Here is a 21,500-nt window from a genome sequence, read left to right as displayed (position 1 = left end):
TATGGCATACTTCTGGAGCAGGTCAGATTTGAACCTAGGTCTCCTATCCCAGAAGTAGGAACACTACCACTGCACAAGAGCCTTACTTCAGCAGCTCTTGGAGGGTGGGAGCGTTGATGGACAGAGAAGATGGTCCATAATCCCAACCCCAGCATTGACCCTCATGTAGATCTCAAAAATATGATCTAATGTTCTATTACATGGTTTCTTGAAGTGATTGGAGATGCATCTTTCAGTGTATTTTTCTTGCCCAGTGTAAACCACGGGTTTCTGTGGTATTTCTGCCACTCCTAAATCTGTGGGAATAAATTGACAATAAAGGAACCTCAAAGTATTTACTCACTTGTATGGGTTTACTTTGAGGAAGGAGACTCTGTGATACTTGTTTGGTTTCTCTCGAATATCCATACCTGAAAGAACAGAAGGCAACACCAAAGAGTGCTTTGTGTCCAACAACAAAATTACAAGGAAATGAAAGAGGTTTAAGCAGCCATAAAACTTCAAAGTAGGCAATAATATAGAAATTGCATAAGAAGTAAATGAAATGGTAAACAGTGTAGACACGTTAAATCGAAAACACTACCTCAATTTAAAAATCACACAACACCAGGTTATAGTCCAACAGATTTATTTGGAGCTACAAGCTTTCAAAGCGCTGCTCCTTCATCAGGTAGCTAGCTCTGAAAGCTAGTGCTTCCAAATAAACCTGTTGGAATATAACCTGGTGTTGTATGATTTTTAACTTTGTCCACCCCAGTCCAACACCGGCACCTCCACATCATACATCAATTTAGTTTGTAATACAAGAGCATGGGTAGCAGACTAGAAAGAGGAAAGTTATATCGTCCACTTCTTTACATGACGAATACGAACGGAGAGTCATACAGGAAGCCACAACAGCGGCTTAGTATTACAGAATCTGTATGTCACTGAAAAGACACATTGGAAAGCGTTCCTTTTCACACTCACCAGGACAAAGGCAAGGGTACCAAATGATCATTTGAAATTAGACATTCTTGCCTTTGTCCTGATGAGTGCAAGGTGAAAAATGTAAGTATCATGTCTCTATTTCCAGCACAGTTTGCTAGCAAATCCCAATGGGAATTTAGGAAAAACCTCTTGGAAGAGGAGTGACAATATGAAATTCCTGTTCAAGGTGAATAGTATTTAAATATAGGACAGCATGGTGACTCAGTGGTTGGCACTGCTGCCTCACAGTGCCAGGGACCCAGTTCAATCCCTGCCTCAAGCAACTGTCTGTGTGGAGTTTGCACATTCTCCCCGTGTCTGTGTGGGTTTCCTCCTACAGTCCAAAGATGTGCAGGTCAGGTGAATTGGTCATGCTATATTGCCCATAGCATTAGGTGAAGGGGTAAATGTAGGGGAATGGTCTGGGTGGGTTGCGCTTCGGTGGGTCGATGTGGACTTGTTGGGCCGAAGGGCCTGTTTCCACACTGTAGGGAATCTAATCTAATCTAACAGGGTAGGGGAATGGGTCTGGGTCTGGGTGGGTTACTCTTTGGAGGGTCAGTGTGGACTTGTTGGGCTGAAAGGTCTGCTTCCACACTGTAGGGAATCTAATCTAATCTAAAAAACCAAATTGGACAAATCCATGAAAGAGTATAGAAAAATATGATGACAGTGTTAGACGGGAGAGGTGGGAGGGAGACTCCACGTGGAGTACAGACACTGGCATTGCTCAGTTGGGTTGAATTGTTTGCTTCAATGCTGTGCACGCCATGTAATTACTCAGCAAGAATTGTGGCCCATTGCAAGTTTTGGAAATGCAACAGCGCTGACATTTTCAGTTTGTGTGGTAATGTGCTTCCAATACCTTAGAGGAGACAATCTGTGCATGACCACACAGCTCTAAGCGATTATTGGTTAACAGCTGCACCCACCCCCCGACCCCCTTTCATTTGGGAGTTGGTGATGCTGACTGGTTGGCCTGCAATGCCGAGTGATGTCTACGGCATGGGTTCAATTCCCACACCGGCTGAAGGATAGTTCTCAACTTGTCCCCTCACCTGAAGCGTGGCGACCCTCAGGTTAAACCACCACCGGTCTAACGAGAGAGCTAAATTACATGGAAAGCTCAGCATTGAAGCAGGCAACTCAACCCAATGAACCAACGCCGTGAGTTCTCCCTCCCACCTCTTTCATCTAACAGTGTCATCATATTTTTCTGTTCTCTTCTCGTTCATGGATTTACCCAATATTGATTGAAATGCTATTCACCTCAACCAGGAGAAAGCAAGTTTCACATTGTCACTCCTCTTCAAAGAGGTTTTCCCTAAATTCCCATTGGGATTTGTTAGTAAACTCTGCTGGAAATAGAGAAATGACACTTACATTTTTTCATCTCGCACTTATCAGGACAAAGGTAAGCATGTCAAATTTCAAATGATCTTTTGGTATCCTTGCATTTGTCCTGGTGAGTGAAAAAAGGAACGCTTTGGCAATGTGTCTTTTTTTCAGTGACATTCAGTTTCTGTAATACTAAGCTGCTACATGGACTGGTAAGAGTATAGTGACTTTTCCTTTTATGATAATGTCATAACAATGATGTATCTGAGCATGTTTGACACAGCAAAACCTTCCAAAGCCCTTTATTGGGCCAATATCCAACACAATGTGACACTGCACCACAGGAGAAGTAAATGCTTAGTTGAAGTGGTCGGGTTGAGGGTGAATTAAATGGGGAGAGAAAAGTGGAGGGGCTCATGGAGAGAATCTCAGAGTTTAGGACTTAGGCAGCAGGCATAAGAGGGGTTTGCATAAGAGGCCAGAATGATATCCTAATTATTGCTCTTGCTCATACATCTCCAAGGTTTCAGGAGGCAGATGGATAATTCGTTTCGGAGGCGTCCAGCAAACAAGCACTCAACCCTCTTCCAACAAGGCACCAGGCACATGCTTTGGCATCTTCCTGTGCAGCAGGATTGAAATCAGGACCTTTAATCTCCCTGCAGGCCAGCTAGATTGTGTAGGCCTCTCCTACCACAGTACTGACCTTTCACATTGAGCTTAGCAAGCTCCAGCTCATCGCTGTGATCCCGGAACAAGTAATGAAAATCCTCCCAGGTTAAGTCTTCCTTGCCCTGGAATCCTGCCTCCTTGAAGAGTGAATCCATAACTTCTTCCGCCTGGGCTTTTGATAAGCAGTTATTGGAGATCTCAATAAAGGACCTAGAGGAACAAAATGCGAGGGTCAAGTAGAGTTCCTATAAAGGCAAACATGATCAAAAATGAAATACAAAAAACTGAAAACACTTGGGGATAACCGTTCACATAAAATTCTTGTTAGTGGTCTATTAATTGGGGTGGAGACTCACCTTTATTAACATGTGTGGAGTGCAGATTGGAACTGTAGTTTTCTTGGTTGGAGATACAAAATAGTGTAACTTTCTGAAATTGTAAGCTTGTGAAGCATTTAAAGCCTAGGCTCAGGATTGAGTCCCATTGTCCCTGAGCCTACCACAGGGATCAGATGGCTCAGGGATTAAATGGAAGACACATGGTTGACCCTCAGAAGGATCCTGGCGCAACCCATCAAGGTCCCTCATTGCCAGGCTTCAGCCTCGCCATGCTAATCGAGGGATTTGTTACAATGTAACTGAGAAAAATGCATCAAAAATCATAACCCACTGTTTCACAAACTGTCCCAAATTATGTAAAGCCCCAACTGCACTACCAAAATGACCAGTTTTCCTGACTGATTAATATTCAGGCCAAATGCAATTCACTGGGTTTTTGTTAGTGACAGAAAAATAACTCAATTTATTGTAACACAGTTAACTTTAATGAAAAGAAAGGAATCCTAATCTATTAGTATGCAACTTAAACTATGTCCTTTCAAAACAACACACACACACACACAGACAATGGCTGACACAGGCACTATGATACTAGGGGTGGTTAAAGGATACAGATAAAGTTCACAAAGTAGTCTCACATACATTAAAAATATGATTGTTAGTCATGATGACTATCATTTGTAGGTGATAGCCATTCCAACAATTTGGCAGTTAATCTGACGAGCCGAGGTATTTTCTCGTTACAATTGTTTCGTTTAAGCTTTCTTGATTTTCTGTTTTTCTCCCACATACAGAGAGAGATGGGGGAGAGAAAGAGAACGAGAGGTGGAGGCTTTCAACTTGCAGGCTCTGAATATTTTTCTCTGCTCCTCTGGCATTTACAGCTTTTACCGACCTATAGTTCATCCAAACAGAGGGCTGTCATCAGGCAGAATTCCCTTAATGCAAAAGACTCTGGGTGTTGCTCACTCTCAACTCTAAAATAAGCATCATTGCACAGCTCAAAATACAGACAACTTGATTTTCAAAGTTACACATGCTCCTGCTATTTCACCGCTATTTTAGCCGCCCAACTTCAATTTCAATTTATAGTCCAAAAACAGAATAAATCCCCTCCCTTACATGTCAGGATGGGGGGCTTAAGTTGGGAGCGGGGTGTGGTGAATTGCTGCTGAAAGCCACTTCCTTGCTTCCAAACATCCCATTACCTCCCCCCATTCCTGTCTGGGGTCTCAGATTCAAATCACATTGCAGCTGGTGAATTTAAATTCAATTACTTTAAATCTGGAATTAAAAGCTAGTCTCAGTAAAGATGAACAGGAAAATATTTTGCGATTGCCTTGAAAATTCATTGGGCACACTCGTGACCTTCAGGGAAGAAAATCTGCTATTTTTATCTGGTCTGGCCTACATGTGACTGGCAGACCCATATTGATATGTTGGATTCTGAACTGCCCCAGTAAGTCCCTCAGTTCAAAGGCAGTTAGGCATGTACATCAATGCTGGTCCTGCCAGTGATTCCATATCCTGTGCAAGAATAAAGAAAGCAAAGTCCTGGTCACAGACACCTCCAGTAGGCATTCCTCCAAATGTAGTGCTATCCGCAAAGGAAAGTGTAAAGCCAAATTCATGTTGCTTATTGCAATACATGTCCTGTAACCCTTGCAAGTGTCTAATAAGTTAAGAGTCATAGAGTCATACAGCATGGAAACAGACCCTTCAGTCCAACTAGTCCATGCTGACCATAGTCCCAAACTAAACTAGTCTCACCTGCCTGCACTTGGCCCATATCCTTCCAAATCTTTCCTATCCATGAACTGTACCTGGATCCATCACTTCTCCTGGCATCTCATTCCACACATAAACCACTCTCTGTGTAAAAGTCCTGCCCCTGATTTCCTTTTTAAAACCTCCTCCTCTCACATTAAAAATATGCCTTCTCATTTTGAACTCTCCCAACCTTGGAGAAAGACCTTTGTCATTCACCTTATCTATGCTTCTCATGATTTTGTAAACCTCTATAAGGTCACCCCTCAATCTCCAAAGCTCCAGCGAAAAGAGTCCCAGTCTTTCCAGACTATTTTTATATCTCAAACCCTCTGTTTCCAGCAACATCCTGGGAAATCTTTTCTGAATCCTCTCCAGTTTAATAATATCCTTCCTCTAGTAAAGTGACCTGAACTGGACACAGTACTCCAGAAGAGACCTCACCAATGTCCTGTATAACCTCAACACATTGTACCAACTCCTATACTGAAAGGTCTGAGCAATAAAGGCAAACGTGTTAAATGCCTTCTTAACCACTCTGTCTGCATGTGATGCAAATTTCAAAGAATTATGTATCTGAACTCCTAGGTCTCTCTGTTCTACAATGCTACCCAGAGCCCTACCTTATTTTTATTTTACAAGCATGTTATTCAGTTTTCCCTTTGTTAGTATCAACTTTCATTATGTTTGCTTCTGCTGCCCAAACATGGATCTCCTCAATCCTTCGATTTTCCATCTTCCTATACCCACCAGCTTTTAAGAGGAAAATCTGAAATCATTTAACATGATGTATCAATTCACATCTGCATTTCATGCCCACATTAGAATGGTCGACAATTCCTAACTCCAAAGTCATCAGTGAATTAGTTTTGTTTTATGCTGGAATTCTGACAAGGAATAGCCACATGGGAATGAGCGGCATTTAAAGGAGAAAGGTATCGTCCTCTTGGACATTGGCCCTCTGCTCAGGTTTCACAAGAAAACACCAATGGATGGTGATTAAATATATCTGGGAGAAAGACAACTCAAAAGTACCTCCAACAGGAACTATTGGCTGCCACTTTATCTGGATGGAAAGATAAGGCAACACTTGCTCAGTTTTGATGACTTTTCTTGAGTCTTAAGCAGTGATATTCTCTATTTGCTTGTGTGAGATGTTGAACAATCTACTTTCCCAAAGTTAAAACTCACACAACACCAGGTTATAATCCAACAGGTTTATTTGGGACAAACCTCTCAATATATCACATCAACTGTATGACACTACGATCTTTTGCTATAAATTCTGTGTCCTATGATCCTGCTCCTGTTGAAGGAGCAATGGTCCGAAAGCTGGTATTTCCAAATAAACCTGTTGGACTGTAACCTGCTGTTGTGTGATTTTTAAGTTTGTCCACCCCAGTCCAACACCAGCACCTCCACATTATATTTTAAGTAAGATAATCATCGGGTTACCGTTTACCTCAACAATACAGAGAATTCACTTTTCGACAGGAACCCATTTCCATCCACGTCATACATCCGAAACATGAGCTTTGACTTCTCTTCAGGTGACCCTGCAAACAGCATCATTTGAATTAGTTTCTTTCACAAAATACTAGCGAGGAGCAGCAGCAATTTGGTTTTCTGCAGCACTTCAACACGGTAAATCATCACAGGAAAGCTAACAAAGGAATTTTAGCACTAAGAAAAACACAATGGTTGGGAAAAATATAAATGGTCCAAATTGTCATCGTAGAGTCATCGAGCCATACGGCACGGAGACAGACCCTTCGGTCCAACCACTCCATGCCGACCATAATCCCAACCTAAACTAGTCCCACCTGCCTGCGCTTGGCCCAAGTCCCTCCAAACATTTCTTATTTATGAACTTATCTAAATGCTTCTTAAACGCTGTGACTGTACCCACATTCACCACTCCCTCTGGAGTTCACTTCACACATAAACCACTCTCTGTGTCCCTCATGGCCTTTTCAAATCTTTTCTCCTTTCATCTTAAAAGTATGCCCCCTGGTCTTGAACTCTTTTTTCCACACACATAGGCACTCACAGGTTAATCCTTAGTTCAGTGAAGCAAAGGATATTGCATTAGGAAGCATATTTGTAAATTTTAACATCAAGGAATTATTGTATGAATTTATACCACAATAATAGTTTAATCTCCTCTTCAGTTTTGAATTCAGAATCTCTACAGTGTGGAAACAGGCCCTTTGGCCCAGCAAGTCCACATTGACCCTCTGAAGAGTAACCCATCCCTCTACTACCTTATATATTTACCCCTGCCTAATGCACCTAACCTACACATCCTTGAACACTATGGGCAATTTAGCATAGCCAATTCACCTGACCTGCACATCTTTGGATTGTGGGAGGAAACCAGAGCACCCACAGGCAGCCTGCACAGACACGGGGAGAATGAGCAAACTCAACACAGACAGTTGCCTGAGGTCAGAATTGAACCCAGGTCCCTGGCACTGTGAGGCAGCAGTGCTAGTTACTGAGCCACCGTGCCTCTGTATCATCGAATCCCAACGGTTTGTATATTGTTATTGCAAGGGGTTAAGGCTGAATTATGTCATTTAGAAGATTTCTCTTAATGATTTTGAATCCTGAGACATTTAACCAGCTTTCAACATGATGTGTTTGTTTGACCACTGAAAGGAACCAAGCCATTGACAGAATGAAGTACATTGACCCAGGATTTTACCCAACTCATATACAGTCTGAAATTTTACCTGCCAACCTAATTGTAGCAATTGAAAACTTAGATCAAGAACACAGCGTTAAGCCAATCATGTGTAAATTTGCACAATGCCTAATCATGGACTCTGTCCAACCCAAGATATTAGTGCTCCTTTCTAAACTTCATTTGAATCAAAATTATCAATAAATCTAGAATCCTCAATCCTTTTCACCACCAGGTATTGAATTAACACTTTGTTAGTGCTGCCAACCAACTTTAAGTGAATTACTTAATCTAGCAATCTTTCCTACAATTGATGCAACACATGGTGTGATAATGTTACTCAGCAATCCACGTAAAATAATTCATGAAAATTAATTTTAGAATATGCAAAAAATGCACAGACATCAGGAAAATGGCTTGGCAATTTCATTGTCACAAATCTCCAGGAGATACAAGAAATGAAAAACAAGGTGAGAAGCCCCGTTCACCTTTCATGAATATGATGAGAATATCAAGGAACTCTCGGAAGGACAGGTAACCATTCCCATCTTTGTCTGCCAGTGAAAACATCTGCTCCACAAACATGGAATCGTCCTTCAATCCCAACGCGTCAGCAAACTCCACCCGGGTCAGCTCACAGTTCAGGGACTCTTTTGTCTTGCGTGAGATTTCTGTGGTGAAATCGCCAGCATCTGACCTGTCAATTTCCAGAACCTAGAAGCAGATTTAACAACAAACAAAAAAGACTTGCATTTATACAGCACATTTCATGACTCTGGAACATCCCAAAATGCTTTGTGATCCACTAAGGGCTTTTCTGAAGTGCAAACGCTGTTGGAATGCTGTGAAATTTGTGAACATCAAGATCCCACAAACTGCATTGTGAAAATGACCTGATAAATCTGTTTCACTGATGTTGGCTAAGGAAATAACTATTGGATCAGAAGGCTGCTAAGGAATTATTTGCATCTGCTGTTTCAGAGGGCATGCAGAGTCTTGGTTTCATAGCTCACCCGAAAGCAGAGCCCTCCAACGATGCAACATTCCCTGTGCACTGAAACGGAGGTGCTAACCAGAATTGCAAACTGAATTCTTACTAAAAGAGAAGATGGTCCACTTTGATCTCAAAAGTGCAGAGTGGTGGGGCTGATGGCGGTTAGGAAATCAGTCGGAATCTCACTGCTGGGCAGAATCCACTGACACTATCCTTTGACGCTCATGTCTTAGAATATTGTGAGGATCGGCTGAAACTCACTCACAAATCCTTCATAATCAACTTGCTCAGCAACATTGCCAAAAGGAGGCATGAGGTCAAATTCCTTTCTCTTGCACTAGAATGCAAGAACACCAACTTTATAAAGGAAATAAGGTGGTTTTCTTGCATGTCAGTCCTGATAAGTGCAGGAGAGAAACCTTTAACCTCATGTCTGTCTACAGCAATGTATAATGGTCTGTACAGCCCCGCAATTACTAGTCCAAACTGTCTCGTCTCAAGGTGGACTTTTGATCTTGGGAAGTAGAGGGCTCTGCTGACACCTACTATAGTGTGAATAGTGTCTCCATAATGGGAAGGAATTTTAAATAATAAGGGGCATCTCACATTCTTTCATTTCCTTTGTACCTGCGCAAATACTCGTCGGAAAAATGTATCCAAGATCTTGCTTCGTTGCTGTTTAGTAACTGCTTCCTTTAAGATGGCTTTCTGACTCATTTCCTTCAGATTCAGTTGTGTATTATTGGCCTGTAGATGAACTCTCAGCTGTTCAATAAAATCATAACGATCCTCTTCTGCATCAAAGAACAAAACCTAATAGAAGGCAAAATATAAATCATACAGCTATTGTTGACAGTATGGTGCTGGTCATTGATGGCCTTATGTTAACAGCCTGTGTCATAGAGTCATACAGCATGGAAACAGATCCTTTGGTCCCACTAGTCCATGCCAACCATAATCCCAAACAAAACTAGTCTCACCTGCCATTCCTGAAGAAGGGCCTGTGCCCGAAACGTCGAATCTCCTGTTCCCTGGATGCTGCCTGACCTGCTGTGCTGTTCCAGCAATAAAGTTTCAACTTTGATCTCCAGCATCTGCAGACCTCACTTTCTCCTCACCTGCCAACACTTGGCCGATTTCCCTTGAAACCTTTCTTATTCATTTACTTATCCAAGGTGTCTGGTCATGTGGCCAAGTGGTATAAGGCACTAAATTTAGGTTACAGTCTCAAAGAAGTTGTGGGTTCCAATCGCACCACTGCCACTTGTGTTGACTGACTATTATGGGGTGGCATGGTGGCTTGGTGGTTAGTATTGCTGCCTCACAGAGCCAGGGACCCGGGTTTGATACCATCCTTGGGCCACTGTCTGTGTGGAGTTTGCACATTCTCCCTGTGTTTGCATGGGTTTTCTCCCACAATTCAAAGATGTGCAGGTCAGATGGATTGGCTATGTGGAATTGCCCATAGTGTTCAAGAGTGTGTAGGTTAGGTGCATTAGTCAGGGTTGAGAGTGTGGTGCTGGAAAAGCACAGCAGGTCAGGCAGCGTCGGAAAGCAGGAGAGTCAATGTTTCGGGCACAAGCCCTTTGCTTTCCCAGCACACACTCTCGACTCTAAGCTCCAGCATCTGCAGTCTTTACTTTCACATTATACAAGGGAAAATGTAGAGTAATAAGGGAACAAGTCTGGGAGGGATGCTCTTCGGAGGATCAGCATCTGGTTGCTGGGCCAAAGGGCCTGTTTCAACGCTGTAGGGATTCTGTGATTCTGTGAAATGGTGCAACTGCACCCGCATCCATCACTTCCTCTGGAAGTTCATTCCACACACAAACCACCCTCTGTGTAAAAAGGCTACCCCTCATGTCTTTTTAAAATCTTTCTCCTCTCACCTTAATAATATGCCCTGTAGTCTTGAATTCCTCCATCTTAGGGAAAAGACCCCCTTGCTAATCACCTTATCTATGTCCCTCATGATTTTATAAACCTCTGTAAGGTCACTCCTCAACTTCTTGTGCTCCAGTGAAAAATGTCCCAACCTATCACACCCTCCATTCCGGGCAACATCTTGATAAACCTTTTCTGAACTCTCTCCAGTTTAATAATATCCTTCCTCTAACAGGGCTACCAGAACTGCACAGAGTACCCCAGAAGAGAGCTCACAAATGTCCTGTACAACCTTGCCATGATGTCCCAACTCTTATTCTCAAAGGTCTGAGCAATGAAGACAAGTGTGTTTGTCACAGGAATCTGTTGAGGCAGATACAATGTTGTAGCTTAATGGCAGGAATCAGATCAGAATACCAACTTGAATCACACAGCACCTTAAAGCAATGAAATATGCCAAAGTGCTCCATAGGAGTGCAGGAAGATTGGAGTCCCAGCTCATTGAAGGCAGGTAACCAAAAACCTGGTCAAAGGGGTAAAGTCTTCAAGGAGAAAAAAGAGTTTGGGAGGTAGAGAGATGTAGGGAGAATGATTCCAAAGCCAGACAATGGTTTCTGACATCAGGGTGGCCAAAGAGGCCAGAATTGGGGACATCGGTAGCTGGGATTAATGTGGGGCCACAGAAGATCTCAGAGATAGACAAGGGGCGAGTTCATGGAGGGAGTTGAGAACAAGGATGAGAATAGTAAAATCAAAGTATTGCCAGACTGGTCAGGGAGCACCGGGGTGATGTGAGTAAGGAAAGGGGTAGCAGCGTTTTGGATAACGTCGGGATAAGCAACAAAACACGAAAAATATAAAAGGAAGTAGAGAAAGAGAAGGCAAGTGGAATTGAAACAGAGCATGCTGACTGAACGGATAGTACTGGCATGAACACGTTGGGACTAAAGGTGTCCCACTGCATTTTCTATGAAGACAATTTATAACACAAGTGAACAGGAGACAAACTAAAAACATCTGTAGAAACAGTGAATGAACCGCCTGCAGCATGGAAGAGAGAAGGAGGAGGGCTGATCTAATCAAGGTTTTGAAATCATGAAGGTGTTTGACAGTATAGATAAAGAGCAAACGTACATGGGTGAAACTGAAATTCCCGTATGCATGGAATCTAAAACCAGAGGCTATAACTATAAAATAATCAGCAGTGAGGTAAATTTAGGAAGAAGATCTTTACCCAGAGAATGGTGAGAATGTGAGCATTTGAATTAGGAAAGGAAGAGGCTATTCGGCCCCTTGAAACTGCTCCCCCATTCATTAGGACCATGCCGGATCTGATGATTCCATATTCCTGTCTCTCTTTGATAAACTGATCAAGACACTAACTTGCTGAGACATTGAAGTGAAAGCATTGGCACCTTTAAGGGAGAACCAGGGTGTGAGGGAGCAAGGAGCAGTAGGCTCAGATGAAATAAGATGGGAAGTGACTCCTGTGCACTGCAAACCCTGGGACTAAATGGGCTGAGTGGCCTGTCTCAGTGCTGTCAGTTCCACATAAAGAACCCTTGGCTAACACACTGGGATGCAGCGCGTAGTGGCTACTTACCAAATCATACTCTTTGGGAACCTTAATCATCAGGATCCTTTGGTCATTGTTTGATTTGATAATGTCAATGTCCTTGGTGAGATGAATGATGCGGATGGGAGACCGCTTACTATCCAGGACCTTGATGCAGCCTTTGACATCAAAGTATATATCCACTGGTCGGAGCACTTCATTGGGTCCTTGCCACTCACAGGCTGGTGTCAGAAATGGAAGAAATGGTAAGTGCCAGCAGCAGAGTGTAGAACTTAACTCTAAGAAAGTTATCCTTGAAACAACGTGTCCCCCTAGACTCAGAGTCATAGAGATGTACAGCACGGATACAGACCCTTCGGTCCAACCCATCCATGCCGACCAGATATCCCTAATCTAGTCCCACTAGCCAGCACCCAACCCATATCCCTCCAAACCCTTCCTATTCATATACCCATCTAGATGCCTCTTAAATTTTGCAAATGACACACACACACACACACACCACCCTCTGCGTGAAAAAGTTGCTCCTTAGGTCTCTTTTACATCTTTCCCCTCTCACCCTAAACCTAAGTCCTCTAGTTATGGACTCCCCCACCCCAGGGGAAAGACTTTTTCTTTTTATCCTAACCATGCCCCTCATGATTTTATAAACCTCTATAAGGTCACCCCTCAACCTCTGACTCTCCAGGGAAAATATTCCCAGCCTATTCAGCCTCTCCCTATAGCTCAAATCCTCCAACCCTGGCAACATCCTTGTAAATCTTTTCTGAACCCTTCCAAGTGTCTCCAGTGCATTATAAGAGATAGCACTGGAAACGTAATGATAACATCAGTTCGCTTTGTACTCAATTGACGTTTGTATCAGCAGAATGAGAGCCGCAAAATCTATGCTGAATATGCTAACCTGAACAGACTAGATTGGATTGGATTGTGAGAGACCCGGAGCAACAGTAGACTGCCTGAGCTTGCTTTTGCCATTCAAGACAATGATGGCTGATCATCTACATGTGCTCTGTCATCCTGCATATACCTGTATCCATTCAAGCCCAAAGATCTATTGATTTGTGTCTGGAATATATTCAACAATTGATCATCTGTGACCCTCTGAGATGGAGAATTCCTGGGGCTGGCAATGCCTTGATTGAAGAAGTTTCTCCTTACCTCAGTCCTAAATTGTGACCCCTTATTTGATGACAGTGACCCTGTGTTCTCGATTTCTCATCTGGGCGGGGAGCACATTTTCAGCACTTCCCCTGTCAAGCTCTTTAACAATATTATATTTCACTGGAGTCACCTCCCATTCTTTTGAACTCCAGCCAATATAGGTTTGGCCTTTTTCACTTAGAAGCCAGTCTGCTGAACCATTGCTATATATCACCTAGGCCTTCTCTAAGTACGGAGACAAAAGCTGCACCTTATCCATTGGTACAAGAATGATGGGGTCATCTCACTGACTCTGTACTCCCAATACCTACTCTTGAAGGTAGCCCAGTTTGGACATGGTTCACACTTCACATCCCTAAACTAAATAGGTTTTTCACGTGTAGACTTCTAAATATAATAGATATGTTTCCCATTGCCTCAGGAGACAAGAAAAGGAATAACACACACATTGTTCAACAGTCACCAACTGCCTTACTTTCAAACTGAATTGAAAGATCCATAACTTTGCAATACTTTCTGTGCCCTCAATTAGCTCCTGCGTCTCCCTGTATCCAAGCATTTGCGTAATGAAATCAGTAATGTAATTAAACAATCGACCAAATGGAAGGTTTGCAGTCATTTCAATGTGCTCTGCATTTTATTTGTTTGTCAGAGACGTAAAAATCTTCGTGATTTGCACTTTGTGAAAACTTGTGCTTTCAACTGAGTTCAGAGGTCACAGAACCAACTGATCTTCAGCTGACTTTGTGACCTTTAATTTGACAAAGAGATCACGGCGATAAAAAGACGCAGCTTCCATGTTTTAGGTGCTCAGAAATTGAAGCAGATTGACTATTCTTTTCTAGGTGAAAACCAGCGATCTAATTACCTTTTATTCCTGCTCCGTGTTCAATCTTCTTTATTATGGACTCGTGCCTGTTCCTTCGTTGAAGTTTCTTAAACTGTGTCTTACGGTAATAAGCTACAGCATACGCAGGGATCAGGCAGACTGGGGAAAGAAAAGAATTTTTGTATCTTCATAGGTCAGTTAATTCTTCTCCGGTAACTAAATAGTCTGACTCAGAATTCCTTTCACTCAGCAGGAATCCACAGTGATCAATTATAGAGTCATAGAGACATAGAGATGTACAGCATGGAAACAGACCCTTCGGTCCAACCCATCCATGCCGACCATATATCCCAACCCAATCTAGTCCCACTTGCCAGCACCCGGCCCATATCCCTCCAAACCCTTCCTATTCATATACCCATCCAAATGCCTCTTAAATGTTGCAATTGTATCAGCCTCCACCACTTCCTCTGGCAGCTCATTCCATACACGTACCACCCTCTGCGTGAAAAAGTTTCCCCTTAGGTCTCTTTTATATCTTTCCCCTCTCACCCTAAACCTATGCCCTCTAGTTCTGGACTCCCCGACCCCGGGGAAAAGACTTTGCCTATTTATCCTATCCATGCCCCTCATAATTTTGTAAACCTCTATAAGGTCACCCCTCAGCCTCCGACGCTCCAGGGAGAACAACCCCAGCCTGTTCAGCCTCTCCCTATAGCTCAAATCCTCCAACCCTGGCAACATTCTTGTAGATCTTTTCTGAAATCTTTCACGTTTCACAATTGTTAACTATGTCGAGGCTTTAGCTAGGACAAGAGAGAGCTCTGCATTGATGTGGCGCCTGATGTACCCTCTGGTGTCGTGTTTTACAGCTCAGATGAAATCTATTTGAAGTCAAGCCACGATTGCAATGTGGACTATCATGACACCTGCTCCAGCACAACAACAGCCCCAAAGTGCCACCAACTAAATTACTCATCTTAGTGGTGCTGGGTGACAGAGAAATGTTTGCCAACACCAGGAGAATTCCCCAAACAATCTTTCGGGGCAGACAAATCAGCTCCCTGTTTGACAACATGTTTGAAGGCACGACAGCAGCTTGCCCAGCAGCTTGCTCTGCAACACGTATCTTGATCAGAAGTCACACGACACCAGATTATAGTCTAACAGGTTTATTTGAAATCACAAGCTTTCATGCCTGATGAAAGTGCAGCACTCTGAAAGCTTGTGATTCCAAATAAATCTGTTGGACTATAACCCTGGTGTTGTGTGACTTCTGACCTTGTTCACCCCAGTCCACCACTGGCACCTCCACACCAAGTATCTTTGCACTCAAGGCATCGTTGTAATTTGGTTGTTTCTCCTCATTATGTAAGTAAATGCACATGATTGATCAGTGTTGTCATAGAACATAGAACATAGAACAATACAGCACAGAACAGGCCCTTCGGCCCTCTATGTTGCGCTGACCTGTGAATATTCTCAGCTCGTCCCCCAACACTATCCAATCATCATCCATGTGCTTATCCAAGGATTGTTTAAATCTCCCTAATGTGGCTGAGTTAACTACTTTGGCAGGTAGGGCATTCCATGCCCTTACCATTCTCTGTGTAAAGAACATGCCTCTGACATCTGTCTTAAATCTGTTACCCCTCATCACAAAAAAGTTAAGGTAGTTTTGCATTTATCCATCCTGGTAACTTTGTTCCAGCAAGTCAAATGCCTTAGGCACTTGGGGCCCTCTGTTTAACATGCTAAAGGCACTTTGCAAGCTGAGATGGGGGAGGAGTGCTATGCGTTATAGCTACAATGAAGACAGCTCTGTAAGTGACATGATGATGCATTCTATACTAGACACTAATAATACTGCATTGTTCACCGGTAAACAAAATTACCAGCACTAGTTCAGGAAGCCCTTTGATCACCGAAAGACAAAAGATTAACTTACTTAAATCTCTGAAAGTATGTCACTTATGAGCGTTAAGAATTGACCCACCCAATATTAAAAGCAAACGTTGTACTTGATACATCTTCTTGCTTTGATGCCTATGAGAGAGGCACCTGTTACATGGGATCATTGATATATGCTGACTAAGTAAATCAAGCTCTGCTTTTAATTAAATCGGATTCTGAGAGAACACCAGTGCTGTGGTGAAATGTACTCCACAAATGCATCTATTATTTTACTACGTCAGTACAGAAAATCTACTTGATGATAAACCCACATTTTTCAGTCGACAATTCTGGTCACCCTACTATAAAAGGAATATTATTAAACTAGAAAAAGTGCAGAAAAGATTTACTAGGATGCTACCTGGACCAGAGGATTGAGTTATAAGGAGAGGTTGGATAGACTGGGACTTTTTTCCCTGGAGCGCAGGTGACTGAGGGGTGGCCTTATAAAATCATGATAGGCATAGATAAGGTGGATAGCCGACAGCTTGTCCCCAGGGTAGGGGAGTCTAAAACAATAAGGCATACGTTTAAGACGACAGATACAAGAGGGTCCAGAGGGGCAATTCATTTCATACAGAGGGTGGTGAGTGTCTGGAATGGACAGCCAGAGGTTGTGGTGGAAGCAAGTACAATTTTCTAATTTAAGAAACATTTAGAGACAGGTATATGGATGGGTAGGTATGGAGGGATGTGGACCAAATGCTGGCAATTAGGACTAGTTTAACTGTGAAAACTGGGCAGCACAGGCAAATTGGGCCAGAGGGTCTGTTTCCATGCTGCAACCTCTATGACTCTCTGATTCTAATAGGCAAGCACAAAATGCGGGACTGGAGTTACACATAGGCTGGACTGTGTGTGTGTGACGGAAGCTGTGCCCTTGTGAAAATCTGATTGATTCCTAGAGGTGCACATTTGCAAAAGCTTCCAATATCACAACCTGCCCTGAACTCACAATCTCCGAGTTCCTCATCCAGTCCCTTAGTTTTTTACATCCCAACAGAATTCAACACCTGAAATTCCCATCCAATTATCCTTTGATGGTTTTGTGTTTTTTTTTGTGTACAGAATTAACAAAATTAGTTTACTTTGAGGTTGCTTGGTAGCATAGAATTTGAAAAGGGAGACATGCTAATGATGTTTTTCATCTTGCACTCATCTGAACAAATGCAAGCATGCCAAATTTCAAATGAACACCACACTTTCTATGACAGGAGAAAAAGATGCTGGTTGGTCAGCTAGTCATATCTGATTGGCCGACGCATTGCCATGGAGGAAGCATTGGGGAAACTAGAGGTTCCCCAGTTCTTGAGCAATTCACAAATTGTCCAAGAAACACAACGGCAGGAGTTTAACATTCAGCTCATCAAAACAAAAACACAAATTGCTGTAAAAACTCTGCAGGTCTAGCAGCTTCTGTGGAGAGAAATCAGAATTAATAGTTTGGGGTAAAACTCTGATTTTTCTCCATAGGTGCTGCCAAACCTGCTGAGCTTTGCCAGCAATTTCTGTTTTGTTTCTGCTTTCCAGCATTCGTAGTTCTTTTGATTTTTACTCGGCTCTTAGAGGCTGCTCTAGCATTCTAGATTAAGACTGATGAACGGCTTCCTTTATTTTGAGAACAGGCATGTGAATGTATGACAATTCTGACAAGAGTAAATGAGCCATGTTAAGAGCTCCACTGATGATGTTAAGTTGGTATTTAGTATAACTAGCACACTTACTGTTAGACCTGCAATTTAGACAGCACTTGCTGGACAATTCAGTTTTTAGGAATTTTTCCAAGGTTTTCAAAGTCCTGAATGGTCTCTAAGGAGAGTAGATATGGAGAAACATTTCCTAATACTGGAGGGATCCAAAACTCTCAAGGTGAGAGGAGAGAGATTTTAAAAAAGACATGAGGGGCAAACATTTTGCACGTGTGGAATGAACTTCCAGAGGAAGTGGTGGATGCGGGCACAGTCACAACATTTAAAAGGTATTTGGATAAAGACATGAATAGGAGAGGGTTGGAGGGATATGGGCCAGGAACAGGCAGATGGAACTAGTTTGGAATTATCTTCGGCATGGATTGGTTGGTCTGTTTCCCTCTTGTATGACTCTATGAGCACACTGTTGTAAAGTGTTTAGCAAAACAGAAAGCAGCATAAAGGGAAAGAACACATGTTTCATGCAGTGACTGGTTAGAATCTGGATTGTGTTGCCTGAGATTGTGGTGGAGACTGACTCAGTCTCGGCTTTCTGAAGGGAAAACTTGCAGGGCTGTGGGGAAGGTGTATTAAGTGATGGGAGGAGCTAAATTGTTCGTGCAGAGAGCAGACAGGAGATTGAAGGACCAATGGCCTCCTTCTGGGATGCAGCCGTTCTATGGAGCAGCAATCTATGAATTAGCAGGGAATTGCAAAACTTGCTTTCAGTGGAACGGATTGATTTTCACCTACTTAGCGGGAGACAGCAGAGTATGACGATGATAATCCCGAAGCCAGCTCCACTTCCCTCAAAATAATCTAAACGCGTCGCTCCGACACAAGGCTCCAGGTCATCGATGGTCAACTGCTTTGGCTGGGGACAGGGATCACCTGTGACAGAATACAGAAAAAGCCAAAAAGGATTAACGCCAGAGAGAGGTAAGATTGTTCTAAATCACAACAGTTTAAAAGGGAGGAGAGCAGACAAAGGAAGCACATGGTGAGGACAGTACAGGAGAGAGAGAAAACCTGCACAGTTACCACCTTTGCTGTTTGAATTCGTGTATTGCTGGACATTGGAGTGCATCTGGGAAAATTAACAAACAGTGAAATTCACAACTAATCTTGGAGGAACTGTTGGGCAAAGTTAGAACATAGAACATAGAAAAATACAGCGCAGTACAGGCCCTTTGGCCCTCGATGTTGCGCCGATCCAAGCCCACCTAACCTACACTAGCCCACTGTCCTCCATATGCCTATCCAATGCCCATTTAAATGCCCATAAAGAGGGAGAGTCCATCACTGCTACTGGCAGGGCATTCCATGAACTCACGACTCGCTGAGTAAAGAACCTACCCCTACATCTGTCCTATACCTACCGCCCCTTAATTTAAAGCTATGCCCCCTCGTAATAGCTGACTCCATACGTGGAAAAAGGTTCTCATGGTCAACCCTATCTAAACCCCTAATCATCTTGTACTCCTCTATCAAGTCACCGCTAAACCTTCTTTTCTCCAATGAAAACAGCCCCAAGTGCCTCAGCCTTTCCTCATACGATCTTCCTACCATACCAGGCAACATCCTGGTATGTTCACAGCACAGAATCAGATAAGTTAATTGTTGTTTTTAAGTCTGTCCAAGAGAAAGGCTGCAGTAGTGAGTATAGTGGATTCTTTCTTGATTATATGTTTTTGGAGATAAGTCTCTTGATTCAATTTAAAATATAAGCCATAGCTATTAATTTAACCTGGGGCAGTGTGTGTAGAGGAATAAGACGGTGTTATTTTCTGGGTCTGTAGAATGTGAAGGAGCAAAAATGCCCTTTGCAGTGATATGTACTTCTTGTCAGATGTGGGAGTTTAAAGAGAGTTTAAAGGTTACTGCGGATTATATCTCCCATAAATGCTGTTGGATGCAAATCTTACCAAATCGAGTGGATCGATTGGAGAGACAAATAGAAGCGATGAGGAATTTGCAACAGCAACAGTATGTGATGGATGGCAGTTAGTGAAAGGGGGGAAAGTCTCAGATACAGTCACATAGACGGGTTAACTCCAGGAAGGGTAAGAGAGGTAGGCAGCTAGAACAGGAGTCTTTTGTAGATATAACCATTTAAAACAGGCATGCTGTTTTGGAAAATGTAGGGAGTGATGGATTCTCAGGGGAATGTAGCACGAACAGCCAAGTTTCTGGTATTGAGACTGGCTCTAATGCAACGAGGGGTACGTCGGCTTCCAAGCGATCAATTGTGTTAGGGGATTCTGTAGTCCGAGGTACAGACAGACGTTTCTGTGGCCAGCAGAGAAAAAGCAGAATGGTGTGTTGTTTCCCTGGTGCCAGGATCAAGGATGTCTCAGAGAGGTGCAGAATGTTCTCACGGGGGAGAGGGGCCAGCAGGAGGTCATTGTCCACATTGGAACCAACGACATAGGAAGGGAAAAGGTTGAAACTCTGAAGAGAGATTACAGAGAGTTAGGTAGAAATTTAAAAAGGAGGTCCTCAAGGGTAGTAATATCTGGATTACTCCCAGTGCTACGAGCTAGTGAGGGCAGGAATAGGAGGATAGAACGGAAGAATGCATGGCTGAGGAGCTGGTGTATGGGAGAAGGATTCACATTTTTGGATCATTGGAATCTCTTTTGGGGTCGAAGTGACCTGTACAAGAAGGACGGATTGCACTTAAATTGGAAGGGGACTAATATACTGGCAGGGAAATTTGCTAGAACTGCTTGGCAGGATTTAAACTAGTAAGGTGGGGGGGTGGGACCCAGGGAGACAGTGAGGGAAGAGATCGATCTGAGACGGGTACAGCTGAGAACAGAAGTGAGTCAAACAGTCAGGGCAGGCAGGGACAAGATAGGACTAATAAATTAAACTGCATTTATTTCAATGCAAGGGGCCTAACAGGGAAGGCAGATGAACTCAGGGCATGGTTAGGAACATGGACTGGGATATCATAGCAATTACAGAAACGTGGCTCAGGAATGAGCAGGACTGGCAGCTGAATGTTCCAGGACACAAATGCTACAGGAAGGATAGAAAGGGAGGCAAAAGAGGAGGGGGAGTGGCATTTTTGAAAAGGGATAGCATTATAGCTGTGCTAAGGGAGGATATTCCCGGAAATACATCCAGGGAAGTTATTTGGGTGGAACTGAGAAATAAGAATCCCTTATTGGGATTGTATTATAGACCCCCCAATAGTCAGAGGGAAATTGAGAAACAAACTTGTAGGAGATCTCAGCTATCTGTAAGAATAATAGGGTGGTTATCGTATGGGATTTTAACTTTCCAAACATCAACTGGGACTGCCATAGTGTTAAAGTATAGGTGGAGAGGAATTTCTTAAGTGTGTACAAGATAATTTTCTGATTCAGTATGTGGATGTACCTACTAGAGAAGGTGCAAAACTTGACCTACTCTTGGGAAATAAGGCAGGGCAGGTGACTGAGTTGTCAGTGGAGGAGCACTTTGGGGCCAGCGACCATAATTCTATTCGTTTTAAAATAGTGATGGAAAAGGATAGACCAGATCTAAAAGGTGAAGTTCTAAATTGGAGAAAGGCCAATTTTGATGGTATTAGGCAAGAACTTTCAAAAGCTGATTGGAGGCAGATGTTCGCAGGTAAAGGGACAGCTGGAAAAT

General features: G+C 42.9%; 1 protein-coding gene across 3 annotated transcripts in view; it reads right to left on the bottom strand.

Annotated features, from left to right (window-relative positions):
• Positions 1-21,500, bottom strand: part of duox (dual oxidase) — a 91,047-nt gene that overhangs the window by 29,122 nt on the left and 40,425 nt on the right. For all 3 annotated transcript variants that reach the window (XM_043680278.1, XM_043680276.1, XM_043680277.1), the window contains exons 15-22: positions 18,612-18,749; positions 14,257-14,376; positions 12,252-12,445; positions 9,392-9,577; positions 8,259-8,484; positions 6,547-6,640; positions 3,014-3,189; positions 344-410 (exon numbers count right to left, since the gene is read on the bottom strand). In XM_043680278.1, the coding sequence (XP_043536213.1) occupies positions 344-410; positions 3,014-3,189; positions 6,547-6,640; positions 8,259-8,484; positions 9,392-9,577; positions 12,252-12,445; positions 14,257-14,376; positions 18,612-18,749 (1,201 nt within the window). The remainder of the gene's footprint in view (positions 1-343; positions 411-3,013; positions 3,190-6,546; positions 6,641-8,258; positions 8,485-9,391; positions 9,578-12,251; positions 12,446-14,256; positions 14,377-18,611; positions 18,750-21,500) is intronic.

Source organism: Chiloscyllium plagiosum, chromosome 40, assembly GCF_004010195.1.
Source record: "Chiloscyllium plagiosum isolate BGI_BamShark_2017 chromosome 40, ASM401019v2, whole genome shotgun sequence".
In the NCBI taxonomy this organism is placed as follows: Eukaryota; Metazoa; Chordata; class Chondrichthyes; order Orectolobiformes; family Hemiscylliidae; genus Chiloscyllium; species Chiloscyllium plagiosum.
The sequence above is the reverse complement of the archived record's forward strand: the minus strand, read 5'-3'. Positions and strand labels throughout refer to the sequence as shown.